This window comes from Schistocerca cancellata, chromosome 5 (assembly GCF_023864275.1).
Source record: "Schistocerca cancellata isolate TAMUIC-IGC-003103 chromosome 5, iqSchCanc2.1, whole genome shotgun sequence".
In the NCBI taxonomy this organism is placed as follows: domain Eukaryota; kingdom Metazoa; phylum Arthropoda; class Insecta; order Orthoptera; family Acrididae; genus Schistocerca; species Schistocerca cancellata.
Window position 1 is genome coordinate 4507169 of NC_064630.1, and position 25530 is coordinate 4532698.

Here is a 25530-nt window from a genome sequence, read left to right on the forward strand (position 1 = left end):
AACGTGCATGCTGTTACTGAATTCTTGTGCGCAAAAACAGACACCGTGTTGAACATCCATAAGCGTTTGTGTACAGTTGGGCGATGTATAAAGAAAGTTACAGCCTCAGGAAATGCAGAAACAGAGCTCCATGGTCAGCCACACTCGGGACGTCCTGTCACAGCCACTGTTCCAGACATGCTGAATCGTGCGGATGCCATTATTCGTGCCGACCGGCGCATCACAACTCGACAATTGGTTCTACAGTTGTCGATCAGCATTGCAAGTGCGTCTGCAACGATCGAGACTCTCTGATATTCACAGAGGAGCTCACGATGGCTTCCACGAATGCTGACAGCGGACCACAAGATTCAGAGAAAGGCCATTTCATCTGAATTGTTGGAGCGACTTGAGAACGACGGAGAGGCCTTTCTGTCATCACGGATCGTTACGGGGGACGAAAGCTGGGTGCACCAGTTTGCGCCGGAAACAAAAACGCACTCCATGGAGTGGCATGATCCTCATTCACCAGAAAAGAAGAAATTCCAGACAACCCCCTCTGCCGGGAAAGTCTTCTGGGATTGTGATGGCGTCTTTCTCGTGAATGTGATGCCAAGAGGGTCAACCATCAATTCAGAGGCATACATGAAGGCTCTGAATAAACTCGAGAACCGATTCCGACGTGTTCGACCGGACAAGAATTCAGCAGAACTCTTGCTCCAGCACGATAATGCACGGCCACAGACAAGTCTGAGAACCCGGGAACACATCGCCAAATTGGGTTGGGCATCAGTGCCTCCTCCACGTTATAGTCCACACCTGACAGCTTCGGACTTCCATCTCTGTGGGCCGTTTAAAGATTCTCTACGGGGAACACACTTTGAAGATGACGAGGGTATCTGTCGTGCAGTGAAAACATGGCTACAGATACATGACAAGAGTTTTTATCAAAAGGGAATACATGGTCTTTCACAACGTTGGCGCGCGGCCATGGAACGTGGTGGAGGACATGGACGACACACGTTGATGTTTATTGTCAACAAACTCTGACTCTTAACAATAAATATGTTCTGAGAAAAAAAATGCAGGGCATTACTTATTGAACCACCCTCGTACAGGGTTATTACAAATGACTGAAGCGATTTCACAACTCTACAATAACTTTATTATTTGAGATATTTTCAAAATGCTTTGCACACACATACAAAAACTCAAAAAGGTTTTTTAGGCATTCACGAATGTTCGATATGTGCCCCTTTAGTGATTCGGCAGACATCAAGCCGATAATCAAGTTCCTCCCACACTCGGTGCAGCATGTCCCCATCAATGAGTTCGAAAGCATCGTTGATGCGAGCTCGCAGTTCTGGCACGTTTCTTGGTAGAGGAGGTTTAAACACTGAATCTTTCACATAACCCCACAGAAAGAAATCGCATGGGGTTAAGTCGGGAGAGCGTGGAGGCCATGACATGAATTGCTGATCATGATCTCCACCACGACCGATCCATCGGTTTTCCAATCTCCTGTTTAAGAAATGCCGAACATCATGATGGAAGTGCGGTGGAGCACCATCCTGTTGAAAGATGAAGTCGGCGCTGTCGGTCTCCAGTTGTGGCATGAGCCAATTTTCCGCGGCTACGCGTGAAACTTGACCGCACGCGTTCAACCATTTCTTCGCTCACTGCAGGCCGACCCGTTGATTTCCCCTTACAGAGGCATCCAGAAGCTTTAAACTGCGCATACCATCGCCGAATGGAGTTAGCAGCTGGTGGATCTTTGTTCAACTTCGTCCTAAAGTGTCGTTGCACTGTTACGACTGACTGATGTGAGTGGATTTCAAGCACGACATACGCTTTCTCGGCTCCTGTCGCCATTTTGTCTCACTGCCCTCTCGAGCGCTCTTACGGCAGAAACCTGAAGTGCGGCTTCAGCCGAACAAAATTTTACGAGTTTTTCTACGTATCTGTAGTGTGTCGTGACCATATGTCAATCAATGGAGTAACAGTGAATTTATGAAATCGCTTCAATCATTTGTAATAGCCCTGTATATTTTCAGATCGAGAGGCCAGCTTAACAACATTAATATAGCAAAGTTTCAGACACGGAACGTGTGTTGGAGAGAGAGAGATAGTAGTAAGGTGTACTCACGCGTCCAGGGACAGCCGTAGAGCTCGACCCGCATGCAGACGGTCCTGGTGTGCTGGGAGTAGGGCATGAAGCGCACGCGGCTCGCCACGAACGGCAGCTCCAGCTGCTGCCGCACCGCCAGGTACGTGTTGCGGTTGCCCGCCAGCACCTGAAACCGCCAGGGGCTACGGTCTGCAACACTGGCTGGTCGCTGGTCGCTGGTCGCCGACGAGAGGGCGAGCGCCAGGCAGCGCGGATGACACGGCGCGGCTCCGGTCTTCACTCACAACACTGCGAGCCATTCCTCGAGTGTTGCTCAGACGCAGTGACATAACCTATTCACGTCCCTCTTATTCGTACCACACCAAGTTGGATATATGCGCCGCCTTGGCTGCTGTGGTGGGCGTATGCTCGTTCACTTTGTTATTTAAAACGAGTTAATGGAAGTAGCGCGAGACGACGGCTTCAAATACAGTGCTGTCGAGCTCTACCTGATCAATAACATTAGCCCTGTACTTAGTCATATTTGCAATTTTTCCTTTAAGAATGATAAGTTCACTGAAAAATTAAAATACTCAGTAGAAAATCCGCTTTATAAAAAGGGAGAAAGTGTTAATGCAGACAATTTCGGACGTATTTCTACACCATCAGTGTTTGCTAAAGTTACTGAAAAGGCTGCGTATGGGAGGATAATTGAACATCTTCTAACACATAATTTGCTATCAAATGTAAGTTCCGGCTTCAGAAGTGGTTTAACAATTGAAAATGCTATTTTCTCTGTGAGGTATTGGATGGATTAAACAAAAGGTTTCGAAAGCTAGGCATCTTTTTTTTATTTAACTAAAGTATTTGATTGTGTCGATCACAAAAATTGCTCTAAAGTTTGACCATTATGGAACATGGGGAGTAGCTCACATCTGGTCCACCAGTCCGCCGCTCGTGGTCTCGCGGTAGCGTTCTCGCTTCCCGCGCACGGGGTCCCGGGTTCGATTCCCGGCGGGGTCAGGGATTTTCACCTGCCTCGAGATGACTGGGTGTTTGTGTTGTCCTCATCATTTCATCATCATCCTGGAAAGTGGCGAAATTGGACTGAGCAAAGGTTGGGAAATTGTACGGACGCTGATAACCACGCAGTTGAGCGCCCCACAAACCAAACATCATCATCTCATCTGGTCCACCTCTTACTTTAGCAACAGACAGCAAAAGGTCGTTATTCACAGCGTTGAGAATGGGTGTGATGTGGGGTCTGTGCGGGATATGTTCAAGTGGCGGGGTGCCCCAGGGATCAGTGTTGTGGCCACTCCTGTTCCTTATTTATGTAAATGATATGCCCTCTAGTATTAGAGGTGATTCTAAACTATTTACGTTTCCTGACGACACTAGCTTGATACTAAAGGATGTTGTGTGAAACATTGGCACTGTTTCAAATAGCGCAGTTCATGACGAAAGTTCATGGCTTGAAAAAATAAATTAACGCTAAATCACAGTAAGACACAGTTTTTACATTTTCTAACACACAATTCAACAAAACGTAGCGTTTTAATTTCACAGAATCGGCATATGATTACTGAAACTTAACAGTTCAAATTTCTAGGTGTTTGGATAGATAGTAAACTGTCGGGGAAAGGATCTTGTTCAAAGAGTTAATGCTATCATTTTTACTATTCGAGCGGTATGTCATGTAAGTCATCGCTCGACACGAAAATTAGTCTGCTTTGCTTATTTTCATTCGCTTGTGTCATATCGTACTATGTTTTGGGGTAACTCTTCCCATTCTCAACCGATATTTTTGGCCCAGAAAAGGGCAGTTCGGGCAATAAGTGGCGGACGTTCGCGAAACTCTTGTCGAACCCCTGCGCACTAGTCTGGATATTCTGACATTGGCCTCTCAGTACATATATACTCTTTACTATCGTTCCCTGTTAACAATATCAGCTTATTCCCAAGAATTAACACCCTTCACTCAGTTAATCCAATCTGCATTTCGATCGCACTTCCTTAACTCTTGTGAATCCATTTTCAAAAAGCTACCACAAGAATTCAAAAGTCTTAGCAGTAATCCACACGGTTTCAAATCGAAACTGAAGAGTTTCCTCATGGGTCACTCCTATTCTGTCGAGGAGTTCCTTGAAAAATTAAGTTGATTCGTATGTTATATTCCTGATTCCGTTTACTTAAGCTTATGGCTTGACTTTCTTTGGGCTAATAAACATTTTAATTTATGTGTTATTACTTTATGTTGTAATTTCATGCACTGACACGTTTCAGGACCTTCGGGATTTGCTCCTCTATTTGGTCTACATCTACATCTACATCCACATCTACATCTACATCTACATCCATACTCCGCAAGCAACCTGACGGTGTGGGCGGAGGGTACCCTGAGTACCTCTATCGTTTCTCCCTTCTATTCCAGTCTCGTATTGTTCGCGGAAAGAATGATTGTCGGTATACCTCTGTGTGGGCTCTAATCTCTCTGATTTTACACTCATGGTCTCTTCGCGAGATATACGTAGGAGGGAGCAATATACTGCTTGACTCCTCGGTGAAGGTATGTTCTAGAAACTTCAACAAAAGCTCATACCCAGCTACTGAGCGTCTTTCTTGCAGAGTCTTCCGCTGGAGTTTATCTCCGTAACGCTTTCGCGATTATTAAATGATCCTGTAACGAAGCGCGCTGCTCTCCGTTGGATCTTCTCTATCTCTTCTATCAACCGTGTCTGGTACGGAGCCCACACCGGTCAGCAGTATTCAAGCAGTGGGCGAACAAGTGTACCGTAAATTACTTCCTTTGTTTTCGGACTGCATTTCCTTAGGATTCTTCCAATGAATCTGAGTCTGGCATCTGCTTTACCGACGATTAATTTTATATGGTCATTCCATTTTAAATCACTCCTAATGCCTACAGCCAGATAATTTATGGAATTAACTGCTTCCAGCTGCTGACCTGCTATATTGTAGCTAAATGATAAAGGATCTATCTTTCTGTGTATTCGCAGCACATTACACTTGTCTACATTGAGATTCAGTTGCCATTCCCTGCACCATGCGTCAATTAGTTGCAGATCCTCCTGCATTTCGGTACAATTTTCCATTTTTACAACCTCTCGATATACTACAGCATCATCCGCAAAAGTCTCAGTGAAGTTCCGATGTTATCCACAACGTCATTTATAAGTATTGTGAATAGCAACGGTCCTACGACACTCCCCTGCGGCACTCCTGAAATCATTCTTACTTCGGGAGACTTCTCTCCATTGAGAATGACATGCTGCGTTCTGTTACCTAGGAACTCTTGAATCCCATCACACAATTCGTCCGACAGTCCATATGCTGTCACTTTGTTCATTAAACGACTGTGGGGAACTGTATCGAACGCCTTGCGGAAGTCACATCTACCTGGAACCCGTGTCTATGGCCCTCTGAGTCTCGTGGACGAAAAGCGCGAGCTGGGTTTCACACGATCGTCGTTTTCGAAACCCATGCTGATTCCTGCAGAGTAGATTTCTAGTCTCCAGGAAAGTCATTATACTCGAACATAACACGTGTTCCAAAATTCTACAATTGATCGACATTAGAGATATAGGTCTATGGTTTTGCACATCTGTTCGATGTCCCTTCTTGAAAATGGGGATGAGCTGTGCCCTTTTGCAATCTTTTGGAACGCTACGCTCTTCTAGAGACCTACGGTACACCGCTGCAAGAAGAGGGGCAAGTTCCTTCGCGTAGTCTGTGTAAAATCGAACTGGTATCCCATCAGGTGCAGTGGCCTTTCCTCTTTTGAGCCATTTTAATTGTTTTTCTATCCCTCTACAGAGGTAGACATGTAAATAAATAAATAATCTAAACACCTCCATGTACATAATGCGGAATAGTACAACAGATGCCCGAAAGGCAAGCAGGAACTCTCCGTGACCAGTCATTGGATGTCACCGGATTAAGAAATCCATCAAGCACATTTCAACCATCCTACAACTGGTTATCGACTGTTGGTCGTACAACTGGGAAGTTGAAACTCGAAACAAGATCAGCCAGACCTCACGTAATCACCAAGCATTGCGGAGCGTGGTTGTAAACAATCGCACAAATCAGCGGAAGGAATGACTCGTGAGTTCCAAAGTACTTGCAGCAGTGCAGCTAGCATAGTGGCTGTGCGTAGGGAATTAAAGACAATGGGGAGCACTGGTCCAGCACCTCCTCGTAAGCAAGTAATTTCCGCAGTCAGTGTTAGGCGACACTTGAGGTGGTGCAAAGAGCGACAGCGCTTTACAGTGGACGACTGGAAACGAGTAGTTTTGATATGGGTTTGTATTTACCGCGAATGCCTGGAGAATGTTACTTGCCATCGTGTGCAGTGCCAACAGCGAAGTACGTTAGAGGTGGTTCTACCAAATGGTGGTTTTCTTGAGGTTACGGTGTGGTCCTGTTAGTACACTTAAAATTTCGCTAAACACAGGTGGTGTAAACACACTTTACAGCATTCTGTACAGTAGAGGAACAGTGCGGAAACAATGACTGTTTGTATCACGAGGACCTTGCAGCCTGCCATAAAGAGGCATCTGTGAGGCAACGCTTTGTGGACAGTAACATTCCTGAAATGCTCTGGTCTTCCCAGCGTCTCGGTATGAACCCAGTGGGACACCTTTGGGATGAGTTAAAACGTCGACTTGGCTCCAGATTGCAGCGTCCAGCGTCGCTACATTCTGTAGTTTCGTCTGTTCAGAAAAAAACGAGTTACTACTCCTCCATAGACATTAGGGCCCTAAATGAAAGTGCCCTCAGAAGAGTTCAGGTCGTAATAAATCAAAAGCGTGCTGGCGTAAGCTGTCGCCAGCACTCCGATCGACAAGGAGACCGCGAGAAGTTTGACAGTAGACGCCGGATCGATCGAGCCTATCAGGAGAGACGCCAAAGACAAACTGGCAGGCGACGCGCCGCCAACGCCCTCTCGACCGCCAGCGTTTAGATCGCCGCCGGTCAGCCAGTCACACAGTGAGTCGGCGCGTCAAGTCACCGGTTGCAGCCCAGTGGGAGTCGCAGTCACAGATGGCTCAGCCTCTAGCTCGGAGTCGGTCAGTATCTGGCGACAAGAGTAGTTGTAAGTAGGCTGTTTAGGTTTCTTTTATTGGTAACGCCACGTAGCGCTCTGTATGAAAATCACTGGCTGTGCTGTGTGCAGTCTGCGGCTGGTTTGCATTGTCGTTTGCTATTGTAGTGTTGGGCAGCTGGACGTTAACAGCGCGTAGCGTTGCGCAGTTGGAGGTGAGCTGCCAGCAGTGGTGGATGTGGGGAGAGAGATGGCGGAGTTTTGAGAGCGGATGATCTGGACGTGTGTCCATCAGAGACAGTAAATTTGTAAGACTGGATGTCATGAACTGCTACATATATTATGACTTTTGAACACTATTAAAGTAAATACATTGTTTGTTCTTTACCAAAATGTTTCATTTGCTAACTATGCCTATGAGTAGTTAGTCAAATCAGTAGTGAGAACCTTTTATTTAGCTGGCAGTATTGGCGCTCGCTGTATTGCAGTAGTTTGAGTAACGAAGATTTTTGTGAGGTAAGTGATTCATGAAAGGTATAGGTTATTGTTAGTCAGGACCATTCTTTTGTAGGGATTATTAAAAGTCAGATTGCGTTGCGCTCAAAATATAGTGTGTCAGTTCAGTGTTGATCAGAATAAGTAAAGAGAGTAATGTCTGAGTACGTTCAGTTTTGCTCAGCTGTTTGAAAAGCAAACAATGTAAGAGGTTTATCAGCACAGTCAAGCATAAATTTTTCTAAGGGGACGTTTCATATGGCGACCCTGCCAGAAATTGCAGGAATTGCATAAATATTTTTTTTTTTACAATTTGGTACATTCTCCTGGTGCATCAATCTAGTGTTAAGATGTGACATAGGTATTAAACATGGCCATTTTTACTGTAATCTTTTTTCTGCTTGAGCCTTGTAATGTTTAGGTATGAGTTATTGCATTTGCTGCTGCTGCTTTCCAGGCATAGTGCTATTAAACTTCACTTTGTTAAGCCAGTTTTACTACTGATTTATTTTTCTTTTTGCTGCCCATTGGCTCATATTAGTGATATTGTTACATTTGCTTTGCTACTTTATATATATATTGCTGCTTGCGTTGCCAATTTGCATTTTTTGTCATTGCTGTTTGTGTTAATTGTTTTGCGCTGCTGCATTGCCTCGTCCCTTAGTTTAGCACCTGAGCTCAGTAGATTTAAGTTAGCTTAAGAGGGGGTAGGCTATATAAGAGAATGAGTTGTGAAGAATTGGAATTAATGCATTGACAAGGTATAAAAAAAGGTGAAATAAGAGGAAACATCTATGAAATGAAGTTTTGGGTTGGACTGCAGTACCAAATGTCACATTGAAAACAAACCTGTCCTATCTTTTTGTGTCATTCCACTATGTGTTTGTGTACCCTTGTGTATTTTTGTTTTTCCTGTCTTTATGTGTTTAGCTAATAAGATTTATGTTGTAGAATTTTTCTAATACTCACTATGATGAGGAATACTGTTATCATCAATTATAATCTGCATTTATAATATGTTATTTACTTTGTAAAGATGTTTAGACATTATTTATTCTGTTTTGTTTTTATGCTCACATGTGAAGTTGATGTTTCGAAAGTTATTCTGACCTTTTATGTATTTACTTATGTCATAATTCCTGTAACACTGATGTATATGTTATTTCGATTCTTTTGTAAAGCCCATATTACCACAAATGTTATCTGTATTCTTATGTTCTTTAATGATGTATTTTGTACCTCTGTAATTGTATTCTCATGTCGTAAATTTAAAATTGTAATTGAAACCAGTTCATCAAATTAAGTAACTTGTAAGCATTCATTTCAGTGCACACATTTCTGTTGGTCATATTATATGCACAATATGTGAAAAGTTGGGACTGTTAGTGTTTGCACATAGCGGACTTGTACTTCACCAGCAGTGAGGCTAAAGTGGACTATTACAGGAGAGCTTGTACCACCTGGACTTTCTTAAGTAGCTTCCTCTTCACGTTAATAAAGAACACTGTTAATACATGCGTGCAGTTGTTTTATAGAAAGAGGATACCGGCCACCAAACAACATCCTCTCCTTGCTTCACACAGTACAAGCCTACCGTGACAGCGAGACGACATAGAAAAAAGGCCGGACACACGCAATATTAATGTCCAGTAATAGATGTCCGGATGCCTATGATTAGATCATGTATATCCTGGTTCTCTCCAGTAACATGAGTGTCACCACGGACCGTCCATAAAACATACTAACCGACATCAGCAGTGCCACATGCTTCCAGTCGACGAAAGACTGCAGCATGCGTAGGCATTCAAACTGTGACGTTGGGGTACAGGCTGGTAGTCCGGACCAACAAGTGCGTCTTCCTCTGCTCACTGCCTAGCGTCAAATCACTCACGGGGAGGCTGGGTCATGCCTGAAGTTCGGGCAGCCGCCGTCCACAAGCTGTGGCGAGCAGCACTCGTAGGTAGCGATAGCACGACACTGGTTCGATAACGCTTACTCTATTTGGATCGATAGAGATGTACGCATGCAGAGTTTTAAGCCGATCCAGTTTGTAATTTCCAAGTAATACAACTTTTTTGTAATTCTGAAGAATGGTAGAATCAGAGACTACGAATTATAATTTGCGAAACTGGTTCAATCAACTGTGAAAAGTTCCAAAAATAAAACAAAGAACATCCTGTAACGCCGGAAAAGCATATCCTCCTATTTCCATCTATTGTACTATAAATTTGTTTTCCTTATTTTTGTTACCTGAATGTATGACATTTCTGTGTCTTTGTTTATTGTAATTGTTTTACTATTTGTATATATATGCATTTATGTCGATGTATAATTGGTTTCTTTTGTGAATATTATTTGTATTTATACGCTGGGTCTGGCCTAGGGAAAACTATACTATCGAACGAATACATCGATAGGTCGTGTGGAGAACCAAAGTGTTTAGGATCTTTGGTAGTGATAACTCTGCCGCGTGGAGCGCGGGCTGAGCAGAGAGGGTCTGGCTGGGGTGGTGCAGTGGAGCAGGTGTGTTTAGTGAAGCTCCCGCGAGTTGCCGCGCTTTCGGGGTTTGGCAGCATGTAATTGCGCTCGACTTGCGATGACAGTTTCTGACACGGTGTCGCGGACGGGAAGCATTAGCTGGCGCATATCAAGAGCCCGTTTCGTCTGGTGACCGTGTCGAGAAGAAGGCGCGCCAACATCCAGCCTCAGCAACAGCGACGGCCGACAATGAGTGACTGTCGCCACCTCCTCGATCGACAGCTTCAAACCTTCAATCAGCCAACAAGGAAGACGGGAAGCACGTAAAGTTTTAGAACTGTATGGCAGACCTCAGCTTTTCAAATTTTTAAAATTGTTGCATCACAAAATTACAGCAACTTAGCATGAACGTTTGTTGCTCATTGTCCCAATTGCATTACCAAGCAGGGTCCCTTCCTTTTCCGGAATGAACCCGAGTGTCGTTGAAATTCAAACGCCAGCATGATTCGATTTCACTGCTTTAATTTCAAAGTTCAGTTAAGGTATTCATAGCTGGCTACAATATTCAGATTACACAAGCACAAATTAAGAGTGCGAGTTTTGTTACCGTATTTTAGCTTACCTGTGGCTGCAGCTCAGCTTGGTACGTACTAACTTTTACTGCTGTTAATTGTTCAGAATCATTTAATTCAAGTTCAAAGTTAAATGCATTATTTCTAAATTGCGTAGATTCAAGTAGCTTTTGAAATGATTGTTGAGGTAGTCCAAGACTAACCGTATTTTACTGAATTTCGATGTGCTTCAGAAAGAAAGCTCACTATTAACTTCAGTCACTAAATTAACTTTCGATTTTCCTGTTTTATTAATTCTTTTGCTAAATTAAGTCAGAGTGTAGCGAAATTTATTACTTCTGACAAACTTTCAGTTTTCACACTACACGTGTCAACCTTCAGTTGCCACGCTTCTAGTGCTGATTATATGTGTAATAACCTTTCTTTTTCAGTTACTATAATAATTGTCCTTAGGACTGGCGACCGTAATTTCCCCAAAATCTCAAATATCTAATTACCGCTAGTTAATTGTTAACGTAACGGCCGCATATTTACTTTCTTTTTTTAACTTTCCCCTTGTCAAAATTAATTTCCACCAGTTTCATTAGCATTTTTCCTTTCATTTAGATGTAACCCTTTCGTCCCTCTTTACCGACAGATGAACTTCGGTGACGATTGCTTTTCCCAAATTTCCATTAGGTACACGCGGTTTAATTTTTCACTGTCATTAAGGTCGATAAGCGAGGGGGAGGTTACAATCTCTTTGCAATTTTCTAAATATTTCAAAATGTGAATTTTGTCAATGAAAGACAACAACCTTGAAGATTAGTTATCCCTTCAGATTGACCAATACCTCAGAATTTTCACCGCGCGGGGTAGCCGCGTGGTCTAGAGCATGTTGTCACTGTTTGCTCGGGTCCCCCAGTTGGAGGTTCGAGTCCTCCTCGGGCATTGGTGTGTCTATTGTCCTTAGTGTAAGTTAGTTTAAGTTATCTTAAGTAGTGTGTAAGCTTAGGGACCGATGACCTCGGCAGTTTCGTCCCATAGGGTTTCCGAAGTAAGAAATTTCGCAGCAATATTTAACCACTTAATTACTGAAGCTACAGCAACTTTCAACTTTTTTAGCTGTAATATTATGAGGCAGTGCGTTTGGAATAGGCGAATATGTGTAAGTAGGCTGTTTATATTTTGTTATTGGCAATGTTACGTAGCGCTCTGTATGAAAATCACTGCCTGTGCTGTGTGCAGTCTGTGGCTAGTTTGCATTGTTGCCTGTCATTGTAGTGTTGGGCAGCTGGATGTTAACAGCGCGTAGCTTTGCGCAGTTGGTGGTGAGACGCCAGCAGTGGTGGATGTGGGGAGAGAGATGGCGGAGTTTTGAAATTTGTAATACTGGATGTCATGAACTGCTATGTATATTATGACTTTTCAACACTATTAAGGTAAATACATTGTTTGTTCTCTATCAAAATCTTTCATTTGCTAACTATGCCTATCGGTAGTTAGTGCCTTCAGTAGTTTGAATCTTTTATTTAGCTGGCAGTAGTGGCGCTCGCTGTATTGCAGTAGTTCGACTAACGAAGATTTTTGGTGAGGTAAGTGATTTGTGAAACGTATAGGTTAATGTTAGTCAGCGCCATTCTTTTGTAGGGATTTTTGAAAGTCAGATTGCGTTGCGCTAAAAATATTGTGTGTCAGTTTAAGCACAGTCGTATATAAATTGTTCTAAGGGGACCTTTCATATGGAAGCGGAAGACTTCATTAAAACATTCTTTAATTTATATTTATTAACTGAGAGGCTTTAACTTATACCAGATGCAGTGAACAACAAACATTTACCGCGAAAAAAAAACTGACGAGTCTTTATAATCTCGAATGGGAAAGCTATGACAGACTTGAGATTAGGGAGTGAGCTCTGTGATAGAGACGGCTGCTCTCTCGAATGCGGGCGCATGAGCGTAGTTTAGGATGTTCCTGGGCAGAGCAGGAGTCGAAAAAGGTATCGCCGATGAGCGATACACGGATCGCCATGGGGTAAACAGGACGAGAACAATTGGCTTTCGGAATTTGTTACTTTCTGTGTGAATTAGTGACTCCAAGCGTGGCTGGGTACTTCGGACGGCTGCTTTAGTACAATGCTGTGTTGCAGATCGAACAAAACGTCATCGACCACTGATTTGGTTTTCGTAACTGCCTCTTCGTTTTGTGTCTAAATGAGAGTCCGAGTGACTTTTTATGAAAGCACTTCGATATTTTGTTTGATCTTTTGTGTGCTGAATGCGAAGAGTACTGTGAGGTGAGCGGAATTCCACTGAAACTTTTCAGCTCATGGAGAGCAAAAATAACATTGAACTGACGGACCGAAAGTTAATGAAACTTTACTGTGCACGTGAAATAGACTTTCGATTCCGAAACGGTGGAGTTGCTGTTGGCAACAAATCAAAAGGGCTTCATTTCGATACTGAAATATTGCGTATCAATACGTATAATTATTAACAGAGTACACTTTAAATTATTTGTCTGAAGGAGAGTAATTTTTATCCGAAAGTTTATATTAGGCTGTTGCATAAGTGGTAACGGTTTTCCATAAGTGTAATAAACACAACAGACAGACATCAATTATGTATTCTCCTTTGCTGTTTATAGCAGTCTACCGACGCTGTGAGAACTTCCCGACTCGGCGACTCTGGAGGCTAAGAACTCGTCAATCCACGCTCGGAACGCATTTAAATCTGGATAGCCGGCCGCTGGTGGCCTAGCGGTTGTAGGTGCTTCAGTCTGGAACCGCGCGACCGCTACGGTCGCAGGTTCGAATCCTGCCTCGGGCATGGATGTGTGTGATGTCCTTAGGTTAGTTAGGTTTAAGTTGTTCTAAGTTCTAGGGGACTGATGACCTGAGATGTTAAGTCCCATAGCGCTCAGAGCTATTTGAACCTTTTTTTTTTTTAATCTGGAAAGGAAGTTAAACGAGAAGGATAGAGAATAGAAAAGGCGAAAATCTGAGGGCGCAATATCAGGTAAATACGGTGGGTGCGGAATAACTTCCTTAGGCCGTTTTTCGTCAGCCTAGCAGAATGTGGGCGAGCATTATCTTGGAGTAGCATCATCGCATTCAGTCTTTCTTGTCGTGGTTCTTGGACTACTCCTGGAAGTCGTCTCAGTTGTTGACAATAAATGTCGACATTGATGGTTACACCTAGGGGAAGCAATACGTAGTACATCATATCGTGGCTGTTCCATCAGATCCACAACATTATCTTTTCTGGACGGACGCAGCTCTTTGAACAGGGAGTTGCTGTCTTGCTTGGCCCCAAACATTCCTTATTTTTTCTTTATGTTAGCACAGAGAGATCACTTCTCGTCGCCAGTGACGACACAGGACAGCAGTGGTCGGTGTTTCTCACGAGCCAACTGAGGACGAGCAAGCAGAGACGCACGTGTGGCCACCTGCTGATTCTCGTGATTTTGGCTTAGAGCATGCGGTACCCATACACCCGATATTCGAACCTCCCCCACTGTATGCAAATGTCACGCGGTGGTGGAATCACCACAGTTCATCACATCTGCTAGGTCTTGCGTTCACTGACGTGAATCATTGTGTATTAATGCGTTGAAACGATCTTGATCAAATCCCGAAGGTCTTCCTGAACGTGGCGAGTCACTAGTATCAAAACGATTCTGCTTCAAACGAGAAAACCATTTTCCTGCCATGCTCTGCCCAGTCGCGTAATCCCGATAAACGATACACATGCTTCGGGTCGCACTCGCTGCTGTCATCCACCTACTGGTCAAAGAGAAGAATATGTCGGAAATGTTACGATTTCCCCACTTGCCACAGCTACACTCACTATGTCCAAATGACAAAATGACAGTATCTAAACTCAAATAGCAAGAATGGTCTGCAAATAATAATGACAGTCGGTAAAGAGTCCCATAGCAACGAGAACACCAATATGCAAACCAAAACGCTACGACCTTATGCAGCAACCTAATATGTTAACTCTGTGCTGTATGAATTAAAACCTGAAAGTATGAGTATTTATCACAATGTTTTTCAGCAGATGCAGCTCAGATGTGAGCGGCCATAGAGAAGGCAACAGGAAATGTTTTTAGACCACGTTCAGTTTACCTATTTTCGTGAACCTGAGGCGCCCCTGCTGCGCGGGTGAAAGTGAGGATAGTCGATAACTCATGTCGATAAATAATAATTTTTTAATTACCACCACAAAACTAAAAAGAAATCAGATTAAGTAAAATCTTAGAAATCCCGAATGAAGTCATTCCGTCTTCAGCTTATACCTACGCAACCAACTCTTTTCACACTACTCTGCAACGATCGGTCATGAAAACGTGTTTTACCATATAAGATTGTAGCCGGATGGTCTTACCAAGCACCACCACCACGACAGCATGCGGCGAAAGCGACTTCGACTGTCGAGCCCGATATTGTTAAAGTACGGCGAAACTTACTTGTGCCGCAGCCATCTCTTTAATACCTGACGAACTAGCAGTATTTTGAAGCCTTTCGATCGTATGTATGTTGGACTGCTATTCCGTTTACGTGGGAAGGCGTTCGTTCCACACCACATCGTCTCGATAATACTTAAAACGACACGGACTACTTCCTGCCATTCAATTTCAGAAGAAGTAATTGAGTACAAACTTACAAACATTTGATCTGAATGACGCAGAAGGAGCAAATTAGAACAGAAATTGTTATTAGAAATTGAACTAGTGTCGTAGGACCGTTGCTATTCACAATATACATAAATGACGTTGTGGATGACATCGGAAGTTCACTGAGGCTTTTAGCGGATGATGCTGTAGTATATCGAGAGGTTGTAACAATGGAAAACTGTACTGAAATGCAGGAGGATCTGCAACGAATTGACGCATGGTGCAGAGAATGGCTATTGAATCTGAATGAAGACAAGTGTAAAGTGCTGCGAATACATAGAAAGAAAGATCCTTTATCATTTAGCTACAATATAGCAGGTCAGCAATTGGAAGCAGTTGATTCCATAAATTATCTGGGAGTAGGCATTAGGAGTCATTTAAAAATGGAATGACCATATAAAGTTGATCGTCGGTAAAGCAGATGCCAGACTGAGATTCATTGGAAGAATACTAAGGAAATGCAATCCGAAAACAAAGGAAGTAGGTTACAGTACACTTGCTCGCCCACTGCTTGAATGCTGCTCACCAATGTGGGAACCGCACCAGATAGGGTTGATGGAAGAGATAGAGAAGGTCCAACGGAGAGCAGCGCGCTTCGTTACAGGATCATTTAGTAATCGCGAAAGCGTTACGGAGATGATAGATAAACTCCAGTGGAAGACTCTGCAGGAGAGACGCTCAGTAGCTCGGTACGGGCTTTTGTCAAAGTTTCGAGAACATACCTTCACCGAGGAGTCAAGCAGTACATTGCTCCCCCCTACGTATATCTCGCGCAGAGACCGTGAGGATAAAATCAGAGAGATTAGAGCCCACACAGGAGCATACCGACAATCTTTCTTTCCACGAAGAGTACTAGACTGGAATAGAAGGGAGAACCGGCAGAGGTACTCCAGGTACCCTCCGCCACACACCGTCAGGTGGCTTGAGGAGTATGGATGTAGATGTAGATGTAGAACTGAATGCACTTCCCTTAGAGATCAAGAAAATGGAAAACTCTGGGGAAGGCAAAAGCTAAGGTGCCCGCAATAACAATCGGCGTAATGTACACTGACAAAAAGTGTCAAGTACCCAAAAGAGAAGCGTGAAACTAAATGTAAGTTTACGGGTCGAGAGGCTATTTGATGTTATTCCAGTGGTTACAAAATCGAGTCAGATTTACAAACAACTTGCGGAGTATGGGGTGACGTATCAGTGCGACGTTGCACCCTCCCTGGTGCCGTACATGTTCTGTGGGGGACACATGTGGCGATCACGCCGGCCGCGGAATTACCGCAGCATCACGCGCAGAGTTGACAGAGACACGTACCGCAGTGTGGACGAGCAGTGTCCTGTTGGAAAACGGCAGCACTATACTGTAGCACGCGCGGTAACGCATGACGACGCAGAGTGCCCACGACGTACCGTTGTTCCGGTATCACCGCCGCCAGTGAGCAGAAGTCAGACGGGATGGGTGCTCTCAGCGTGACACCAGGAGTGGTACTGCTGTGCTGGTCCAAAACCGTGGAGGAGTGGGACTTCTGCCAACGCTGCCGCCATACCCGCCAGCGATGCCCAATCTAGGGTAGTGCAGAGCCAGTGGTATGCGACGCCACCGGATCCTGCTGGGGGTCCACTACTTGGTCTCAGTTGACAGGAGCAGACGTGTACCACGGGCCTGGTGCTCACTACGGAGATCCTTGCTTGCGGTGGTCAGGCGTGGCCACTGGAACCTTGACGATGAGAATGCCTGTCCTCACATTCCCGTGCAGTCCAACATCGAGCCACGTTCACATTCAAATGCCCCTGCAAATCTGGATATTACACGATTCGAACAGCCACCCAAAGGAAGACTAGCATGAGACCTCTTTTAAACTCTCTCTGGTACTGATAGCGCTGTCTCACATGGGTGCGCTGCACGTCTGTACCCTTTACAGTCATAAGCCAACTTCTGTAGACGTCCGTGATACTCCCTACCAGGCACGCAAACCAAACACAAACAACACTAACGCACTCTCGCGGTCGTTCTACTTGTCACAGGGAACAGTAACTCCATTCATCCACATAAAATGGTTCAAATGGCTCTGAGCACTATGGGACTTAACTGCTGTGGTCATCAGTCCCCTAGAACTTAGAACTACTTAAACCTAACTAACCTAAGGACATCACACACATCCATGCCCGAGGCAGGTTTCGAACCTGCGACCGTAGCGGTCACGCAGCTCCAGACTGTAGCGCCTAGAACATTCATCCACATACCCGCTGAAGGTGTGTACCCCCCGTCAAACGGGGTGATTTCGGACACCGGGGCGAATTCGGACAGTATGGCTTATTTGCTCTTTGCCACTGCATAGCAACAAAGAATTACTTATTTTAATGTCCGTGCGCCAGTTATTTCAAGCGTAAGAATGCATTTATCGCTTTCCACAACTTTTATTTTGCTTCAGTTGTTTACCTAGGTCAATAATTGACGAACAGTCTCAGTGTGCATTATCGTAAAGTGGAAACATTCTATTTTTGCACCGAGCGGGATGTTATTCTAACCGTAATTGTCGACGCACTCAGTAGCTAACAGCGTTGAGACAATTTCTGTACAAGTTTGTCGACTTTCTCGTGCGAGGTTATAAAATAACGACGGTTTTTGTAAAACTGTGTACTGTGTGGGGTGATTTCCGACAATGACGAGAACGTACCTGTATAAGCGCAGGAGAGGTGCTACAGTACGGTGTAATTATGAGCCGGAACTTTTAGATAAAGCTGTTCGTGATATTCAGAGTGGTAAATTATCGTACAGAAAAGCGTGTGATTTGTATGGTATCCCTAAATCAACCCTACAAAATAAAGTGCAGGAAGCACATCCGAAAAAAATGGGAGGACAGCCAGTGCTAAATAAAGAAGAAGAAGAAATGTTGAAGCAAGGTATCTTGAGGGCTGCACATTGGGGATTTCCCTTCACTAAATTGGATATTAGATATTTAAAGGCTACCTCGATGAATCTGGCCGAAAAGAGAAGAAATTTCGTAATAATTTGCCAGGAGAAGAATAGGTGCATTTATTCCTCAAACGACAGTCAGAAGATCTTTCCGTTCGCTTAAGCGAAAATATTAAACGATCTCGTGCAGAAGTGAACAAAGAGACTGTTAAGATGCTTTTCTCCAATATCAAGTCAAAGCTGGGAAATCTCCAGACTAGCAACATGATCAGCTATGAGGAATCCAACATGTCAGATGGTCCAGGCAAGCAGTAGATAATGACGAAACAAGGGAGTAAGCATACTGAAAAAGTGATGGGTTCATCAAAATCTAGTGTCTCAATATTGATGGGAGCCAGTGCTGATGGTAAACTGCTTCCTCCGTACGTCCTTTAAAAATCAGAGCATTTGTGGGACACGGGGCAAGAAGGTGGACCACAAGGAACCCGTTTCAATAGGAACAAAAGTGGATGGTTTGACTGCCAGTATTTGAAGACTGGTTCTTTGCAATCGCTTTGCCCTATTTGAAGAGGCAAAATGGGCCAACAGTCATGACTGGAGACAACTTATCCAGTCACATGTCTTTACGTGTTATTTAGGAGTGTGAGCTGTATTAACTGATTGGAAGAAACATACTCGTGGTACCATTTCCAAGGATGCCTTCCCATATCTTCTGAAGCAGACACTGACTACGATTTCAGCAAACTCCAAGGAAAACATAAAGGGTAGGTTTCGCGCCACGCTCCTTATCCCTTTTGATCCAGATCATGTCTTACGAAAATTGCCTGATAATGAGGACAGCCAGCAAAGTAACGCAGACACATGGTCTTCCACTTTTGAAGAAATGCTCAAAGAAATTCGTTATCCTCCAAATAAGCTTGGTACCTCCCGCCGCCGCCGCAAACTAGACATTCAACCTGGAAAATCAATCACTGGCCGAGATTTTCAAGGAAACGAAAACAGTGCTGAAACAAGTGACAGTGCTTCTAGCAGTAATGAAAGTGAAAACGACACATTATTCAATGAAGTTTTACTGCTGAAAGAAGAGGCTTTTCTTGTTGCAGAGTACAAATATAAACGTGGAAACGAGGAGCAAACAAGGCAGTATGTTGGAGTGGCCACAAATGTTGGTGCTACGGAAGTAAGTGTGAAATTCCTGCGCACACGAGAACAGTCAAAACATATTTGTGTTTCCTAATGTCCCCGATGAAGACACAATACAAAAATTGCAAATTTCGAGAATACTTCCCACACCAGTTGAGAAGGGAGGAATGTTCATTTTTCGAGATGTGCTTTAGACTCGATCGTTTATTTAAAGTGTTTGCAACTTAATTTAGAATGATGAGTGAGAAAAATTATTTTGACCTTTTAGTTAAATTACTTTCTTTGTTTCTGTCTCTTTCTAATATTTCAGTTAAGAACTGTTAAAAAATTTTCTTTAAATTATTGCAAAATAAAAACTTATCCGTAATATATAAAATTCGTTATATCATTCCGTATCACTTATTCGTAACAAAGGGCTACCTTAAAATGTGTAAAATGTCACCAAGATCAAGTAAAAAGCATGAAGAATTTAAAAAAAAGGCAGTAACTGTCCGAATTCACCCTTTATACACTGTAACTTCGGACAGAGATTTAAAAAATACATGTATCCGAAATCACCCCAATCCATGGCGTGACTTTGGACACTTTATTTAACTGCCTCAGATAAATATACCTACACATACACTTTGTGGTTCTGGGATATTTTATTTGTTACACATATACCCTACCTCTTCCATAACAATCAATTTAATCTAACAATATACACGAAAGTTACAATAAAAATAACGACAAAACCGTCCGAAATCACCCCGTTTGACTACTCGAACATTGACGTCCGACCATGTCTTCTGGGTACTTCAGTATTTTCGCTAGGCAGTGCAGATATGAAACCCGCGTGTGCGTAAAAATCTTATCAGCCATTAGAGAAGCTACTTAAATCACTTAATAAAAACAAGTCCAGACTGTATATCAATTAGGTTTCTTTCAGAGCATCCTCATGCATTAGCTCCATACTTCACAATTATATACAACCGTTCACTCGACGAACGATCCGTACACAAAGACTGGAAAGTTGCGACAGGTCACACCAATATTCATGAAAGGTTGTAGGAGTAATCCACTAAATTATAGGCCCATATCATTAACGTCGTTATCAGCAGGATTTTGGAACATATATTGTGTTCGAACATTATGAATTACCTCGAAGTAATCGGTCTATTGACACACAGTCAACACGGATTTAGAATACATCGTTCTTGTTAAACACAACAAGCTCTTTACTCGCACGATGTGTTGAGTACTGTTCACAAGGGATTTCAGATTGATTTCGTATTTCTGGATTTCCGAAAGGCTTTTGACACTGTACCACACAAGCGGCTTACAGTGAAATTGGGTGGTTAGGAAATATCGTCTCAGCTATGTGACTGCTTCCGTGACTTCCTGTCAGAGAGGTCAAAGTTCGTAGTAACTGACGGAAAGTCAGAAGTGATTTTTGGCGTTCCCCAAGGTAGTGTTATAGGCCCTTTGTTGCACCATATGTACATGAACGATTTGGGAGACAATCTCAGCAGCCGTCTTACGTTGTTTGCAGATGACGCTGTCGTTTATCGACTAATAAAGTGATCAGAAGATCAAAACAAATTTCAATAGAATTTAGGAAAGATATATGAATCGTGCGAAAACTGTAAATTATCCCAAATAATGAAAAGCGTGAGGTCATCTACATGAATGCTAAAAGAAATTCGTTAAACTTCGGTTACACGATAAATCAATCAAATCTAAAGCCTGTAAATTCAACTAAATACCTAGGAATAACAATTACGAACAACTTAAATTGCAAGGAAGAAATAGAAAATATTGGGGGAAAGGCTAGCCAAAGACTGCGTTTTATTGGCAGGGCACTTAGAAAATATAACAGATCTACTAAGGAGACTGTCTACACAACGCTTATCCGTCCTTTTTTGGAATACTGCTATGCGGTGTGCGATCCTTACCAGACAGGACTGACGGAGTACGTCAGAAAAGTTCAAAAAGGGTAGCACGTTTTGTATTATTGCGAAATAGGGGAGAGAGTGTCACTGAAATGATACGGGATTCAGGATGGACATCATAAAAACAAAGGCGTTTTTCGTTTCGGAGGAATCTTCTCACGAAATTCCAATCACCAACTTTCTCCTCCGAATGCGAAAATACTTTGTTGACGCCGACCTACATAGGGAGAAACGATCACCACGATAAAATAAGTGAAATCACAGCTCGTACAGAAAAATATAGATGTTCGTTCTTTCCGCGCGCTGTATGAGATTGGAATAATAGAGAATTGTGAAGGTGGTTCGGCGAACCCTCTGCGAGACACTTAAATGTGATTTGCAGAGTATCCAGATGTAGATGAACAGACATTGTCTCATATATATATATATATATATATATATATATATATATATATATATATATATATATATTGGGCTTATTTCATACAAATAATTCACTGTAAACTCTCGACTGATACCATAAAGGTTTCGTCAGGCCAGTTGTTTTCATATTCCTGGGAAACTTTCATAAGTGTCTTAAGTGTCTTCCAAGAAAACATCATGGTTATGTTGTTACAAAAGGGTTACACAAGTGAGACTGTTTCTTTCAGTGTTTCGAATTGAATAATACCACAGGGCAGCTGGTGACCGTCAGCAGCTTCCTGTTGGGTAATAACGTCATCAAGTAACTTAACTCACGGAAAATGCGGGTTGAAAATCATACAACTGAAAAGGATGTTTCGGACATAACTGACGAATGGCGATGGCCACATAGTTATCCCGTATTTGTAAAATGGTCTTTCAAGCAACATTTGTTTCTCTAACAGTTTCATCTATGGGCAAGAGTGAAGCATTTTGTTTCGCCTATCGTGATGGGTTGCAAAACCAAAATCACGTTAGGGCTCTGGAATAACTTGTCGCCTTGCTTGTCCTGTAAATGCCGGGTGTAACGTAATCTGAGAATAGGGGCTTTCTGTTCGTCGCGTTTGCATTTTCCAGTATTTAAGGACGTTGTCTGGCGCACAATGGAAGAAAAATTGTCAGAGATTTGCCGTCTCTCTGACGTTTTGTAAACTTCGTTCAGACTGTAAGAGGTCCCCAAACGACGCCTTCCCTCGGAATACGAAAGGCTCGGTTGGTAAAGCGTTCTTGCTGAATGATGTGGCTTTAGGCTGCGGTTATTAATGTTTGGTGCCCCTGTAACGTTTAAGGGCGTTGCCTTCACTGTAACCACACCACATACACTATGTGATAAAAAGTATCCGGACACCTGGCTGAAAAGGACTTACTAGTTCGCGGCGCCCTCCATTGGTAATGCTGGAATTCAATATGTTGTTAGCCCACACCTAACCTTGATGACTTCTTCCACTCTCGCAGCCATACGTTCAATCAGGTGCTGGAAGGTTTCTTCGGGAATGGCAGCCCATTCTTCACTAAGTGCTGCACTGAGGAGAGGTATCGATGTCGGTCGGTGAGGCCTGGCACGAAGTCGGCGTTCCAAAACATCCCAAGGTGTTCTATAGGATTCAGGTCAGGACTCTGTGCAGGGCAGTCTAGTACACGGATGTAATTGACATGTAACCACTCCGCCAGGTGCCATGCATTACGAACAGGTGCTCGATCGTGTTGAAAGACGCAGTCGCCATCCCCGAATTGCTCTTCAACAATGGGAAGCAAGAAGGTACTTAAAACATCAGTGTAAGCTTGTGCTGTGATAGTGCCACGCAAAACAACAAGGGGTGCAAGACCCCTCCAAGAAAAACATGACCACACCATAATACCACCGCCTCCGAATTTTACTGTTGGCACTACACACAATGGCAAATGACGTTCACCGGGCATTCGCCATACCCACACCCTGCCATCGCATTGCCACATTGTGTACCGTTATTAGTCACTCCACACAACGTTTTTCCACTGTTCAATCGTCCAATGTTTACGCTCTTTACACAAAGCGAGGCGTCGTTTGGCATTTACCACCGTGATGTGTGGCTTATGGGCAGCCACTCACCATAAAATACAGGTTTTCTTACCTCCCGCCTAACTGTCATAGTACTTGCAGTGGATTTTGATGCAGTTTGTCTGCCTGTTACACATTACGACCCTGTTCAACTGTCGGCGGTCTCTGTCAGTCAACAGATGAGGTCGGCCTGTAAGCTTTTGTGCTGTACTTGACCCTTCACGTTTCCACTTCACTATCACTTCGGAAACAGTGGATTGGTTGGTTGGTTGGTTGTTTGGGGAAGGAGACCAGACAGCGTGGTCATCGGTCTCATCGGATTAGGAAAGGAAGTCGGCCGTGCCCTTTCAGAGGAACCATCCCGGCATTTGCGTGGAATGATTTAGGGAAATCACGGAAAACCTAAATCAGGATGGCCGGACGCGGGATTGAACCGTCGTCCTCCCGAATGCGAGTCGAGTGTCTAACCACTGCGCCACCTCGCTCGGTGAAACAGTGGACCTAGGGATGTTTAGGAGTGTGGAAATCTCGCGTACAGACGTATGACACAAGTGACACCCAATCACCTGACCACTTTCGAACTTCGTGAGTTCCGCGGAGCGCCCCATTCTGCTTTCTCACGATGTCTAAAGACCCCTGAGATCGCTGATATGGAGTACCTGGCAGTAGGTGGCAGCACAATGCACCGAATACCAAAAACGTATGGTTTTGCGGATGTCCGAATACTGTTGATCGCATAGTGTAACCAGAAATTTCGGAACTTTGCCATATCCTTTTTGGAAGTACAGGCAACTACTCAAATCTCGCTTCTGTAACTATTTTTTATTGAAATATTGACTATGGAGTAAACTCTTTTAGCAGTTCTTAATATGAAGCACTCGCAAATAATTTTGTAACTAGACTCCTCCGAACAGTTGTGTGGTTTCCTATTCAGGTGGCTAAAAACTTCTCCCATGAGCGCCCTAAGTACATGCTCGTACGTACTGCACGTTGACAAAGGGCTGCGCCGTTGTGACATGGCTCGTATAGCGGCGCTTTACGGTACTATGGGGCGAGGATTTCAGTTTTAGCCATGACTGCAGGTACGTACCTAAAACCTAACAAAAAATCAATTATCTAATTTCAGTTTTTAGAGGTGAGAGTAAAAATTTTGTGAATACACTCTAACTTCTGTTCACATAACTAAATTAACATCTCCATGTTTCATTCGTCAATCGGAAATTTGAAAGGTGCATGTTAAATGCACTCCATTACAAAACAACTATCAGGTGGTTATAATTAATGTTTTCCTATTTAACGCGTTATAACATGGAAACTAATTACCACACGACTACCAAACTTGGTAGAAATAATATCATCGACATGTGGTAGAAATAATGCAGAATCAATTCAAGTGAAGCACTTTTAATGTGCTGCTCGGTTAATCATATCAGTATATACCGGTACCACTACTGCTACAAAAGGGACTCAATATGGCGATCATCAGTGTCCAAAAGAGTCAGAAAGTGCAGGATTGCATTCTGCACAGCAGAACGAAGCATGGATGTTCACCTGGTAAACCCTGCCCTTGAGGTAGCCCCAGAAATCACATGGAGTGAGATCAGGTGATCGTGCCGGCCAAGCGTTTGAAAACGATCGGCTAACAATTTGATCGTTTCCAAATGTGTTTCGGAGAAGCAGGTGATCTCGAGCGATGCGCGGTGGAGGCCCATCTTATGAAAACTGTCGAGTTCAACACCTCTCTCTCCTGTAGGGTGGGTATGACATACTGGCGAAGCATGTCGCAGTAACGCTGGCCAGTCACACTGCACGTCTTTTGTCCCTGAGCGACAACCTGTTCAAAAGAGTATGGGCCAATGATGAACGTAGCCGTGAAGCCACACCATACGGTGACTCGTTCACCATACAGAGGAACTTCACGCACAGTGACTGGAGCCGAAGATCCCCACACTCGGCAATTCTGTCTGTTCACCTCAGCCGTCAGAGAAAAATGCGCTTTGTCTGTACATAGGATGGCCTAGGGCCAGCCCTCGTCAACTTCAATCCTTGCGTGAAAGTGAAGAGCGAAGTCAACTGGTCGTTGTGCGTCCTGTAGTGCAAGTTGGTGTACGATATGGATCTTGTACGGATACCACCTGAGAATGCTTCGAAGCACCTTCCGTACAGTGGACCACGGGATGTTCAACTGTCGTGACAC

General features: G+C 43.6%; 1 protein-coding gene across 1 annotated transcript in view; it reads right to left on the reverse strand.

Annotated features, from left to right (window-relative positions):
* Nucleotides 1–25530, reverse strand: part of LOC126187727 (discoidin domain-containing receptor 2-like) — a 302696-nt gene that overhangs the window by 163510 nt on the left and 113656 nt on the right. The window contains exon 4 of the mRNA XM_049928973.1: nucleotides 2126–2273. Within this exon, the coding sequence (XP_049784930.1) occupies nucleotides 2126–2273 (148 nt within the window). The remainder of the gene's footprint in view (nucleotides 1–2125; nucleotides 2274–25530) is intronic.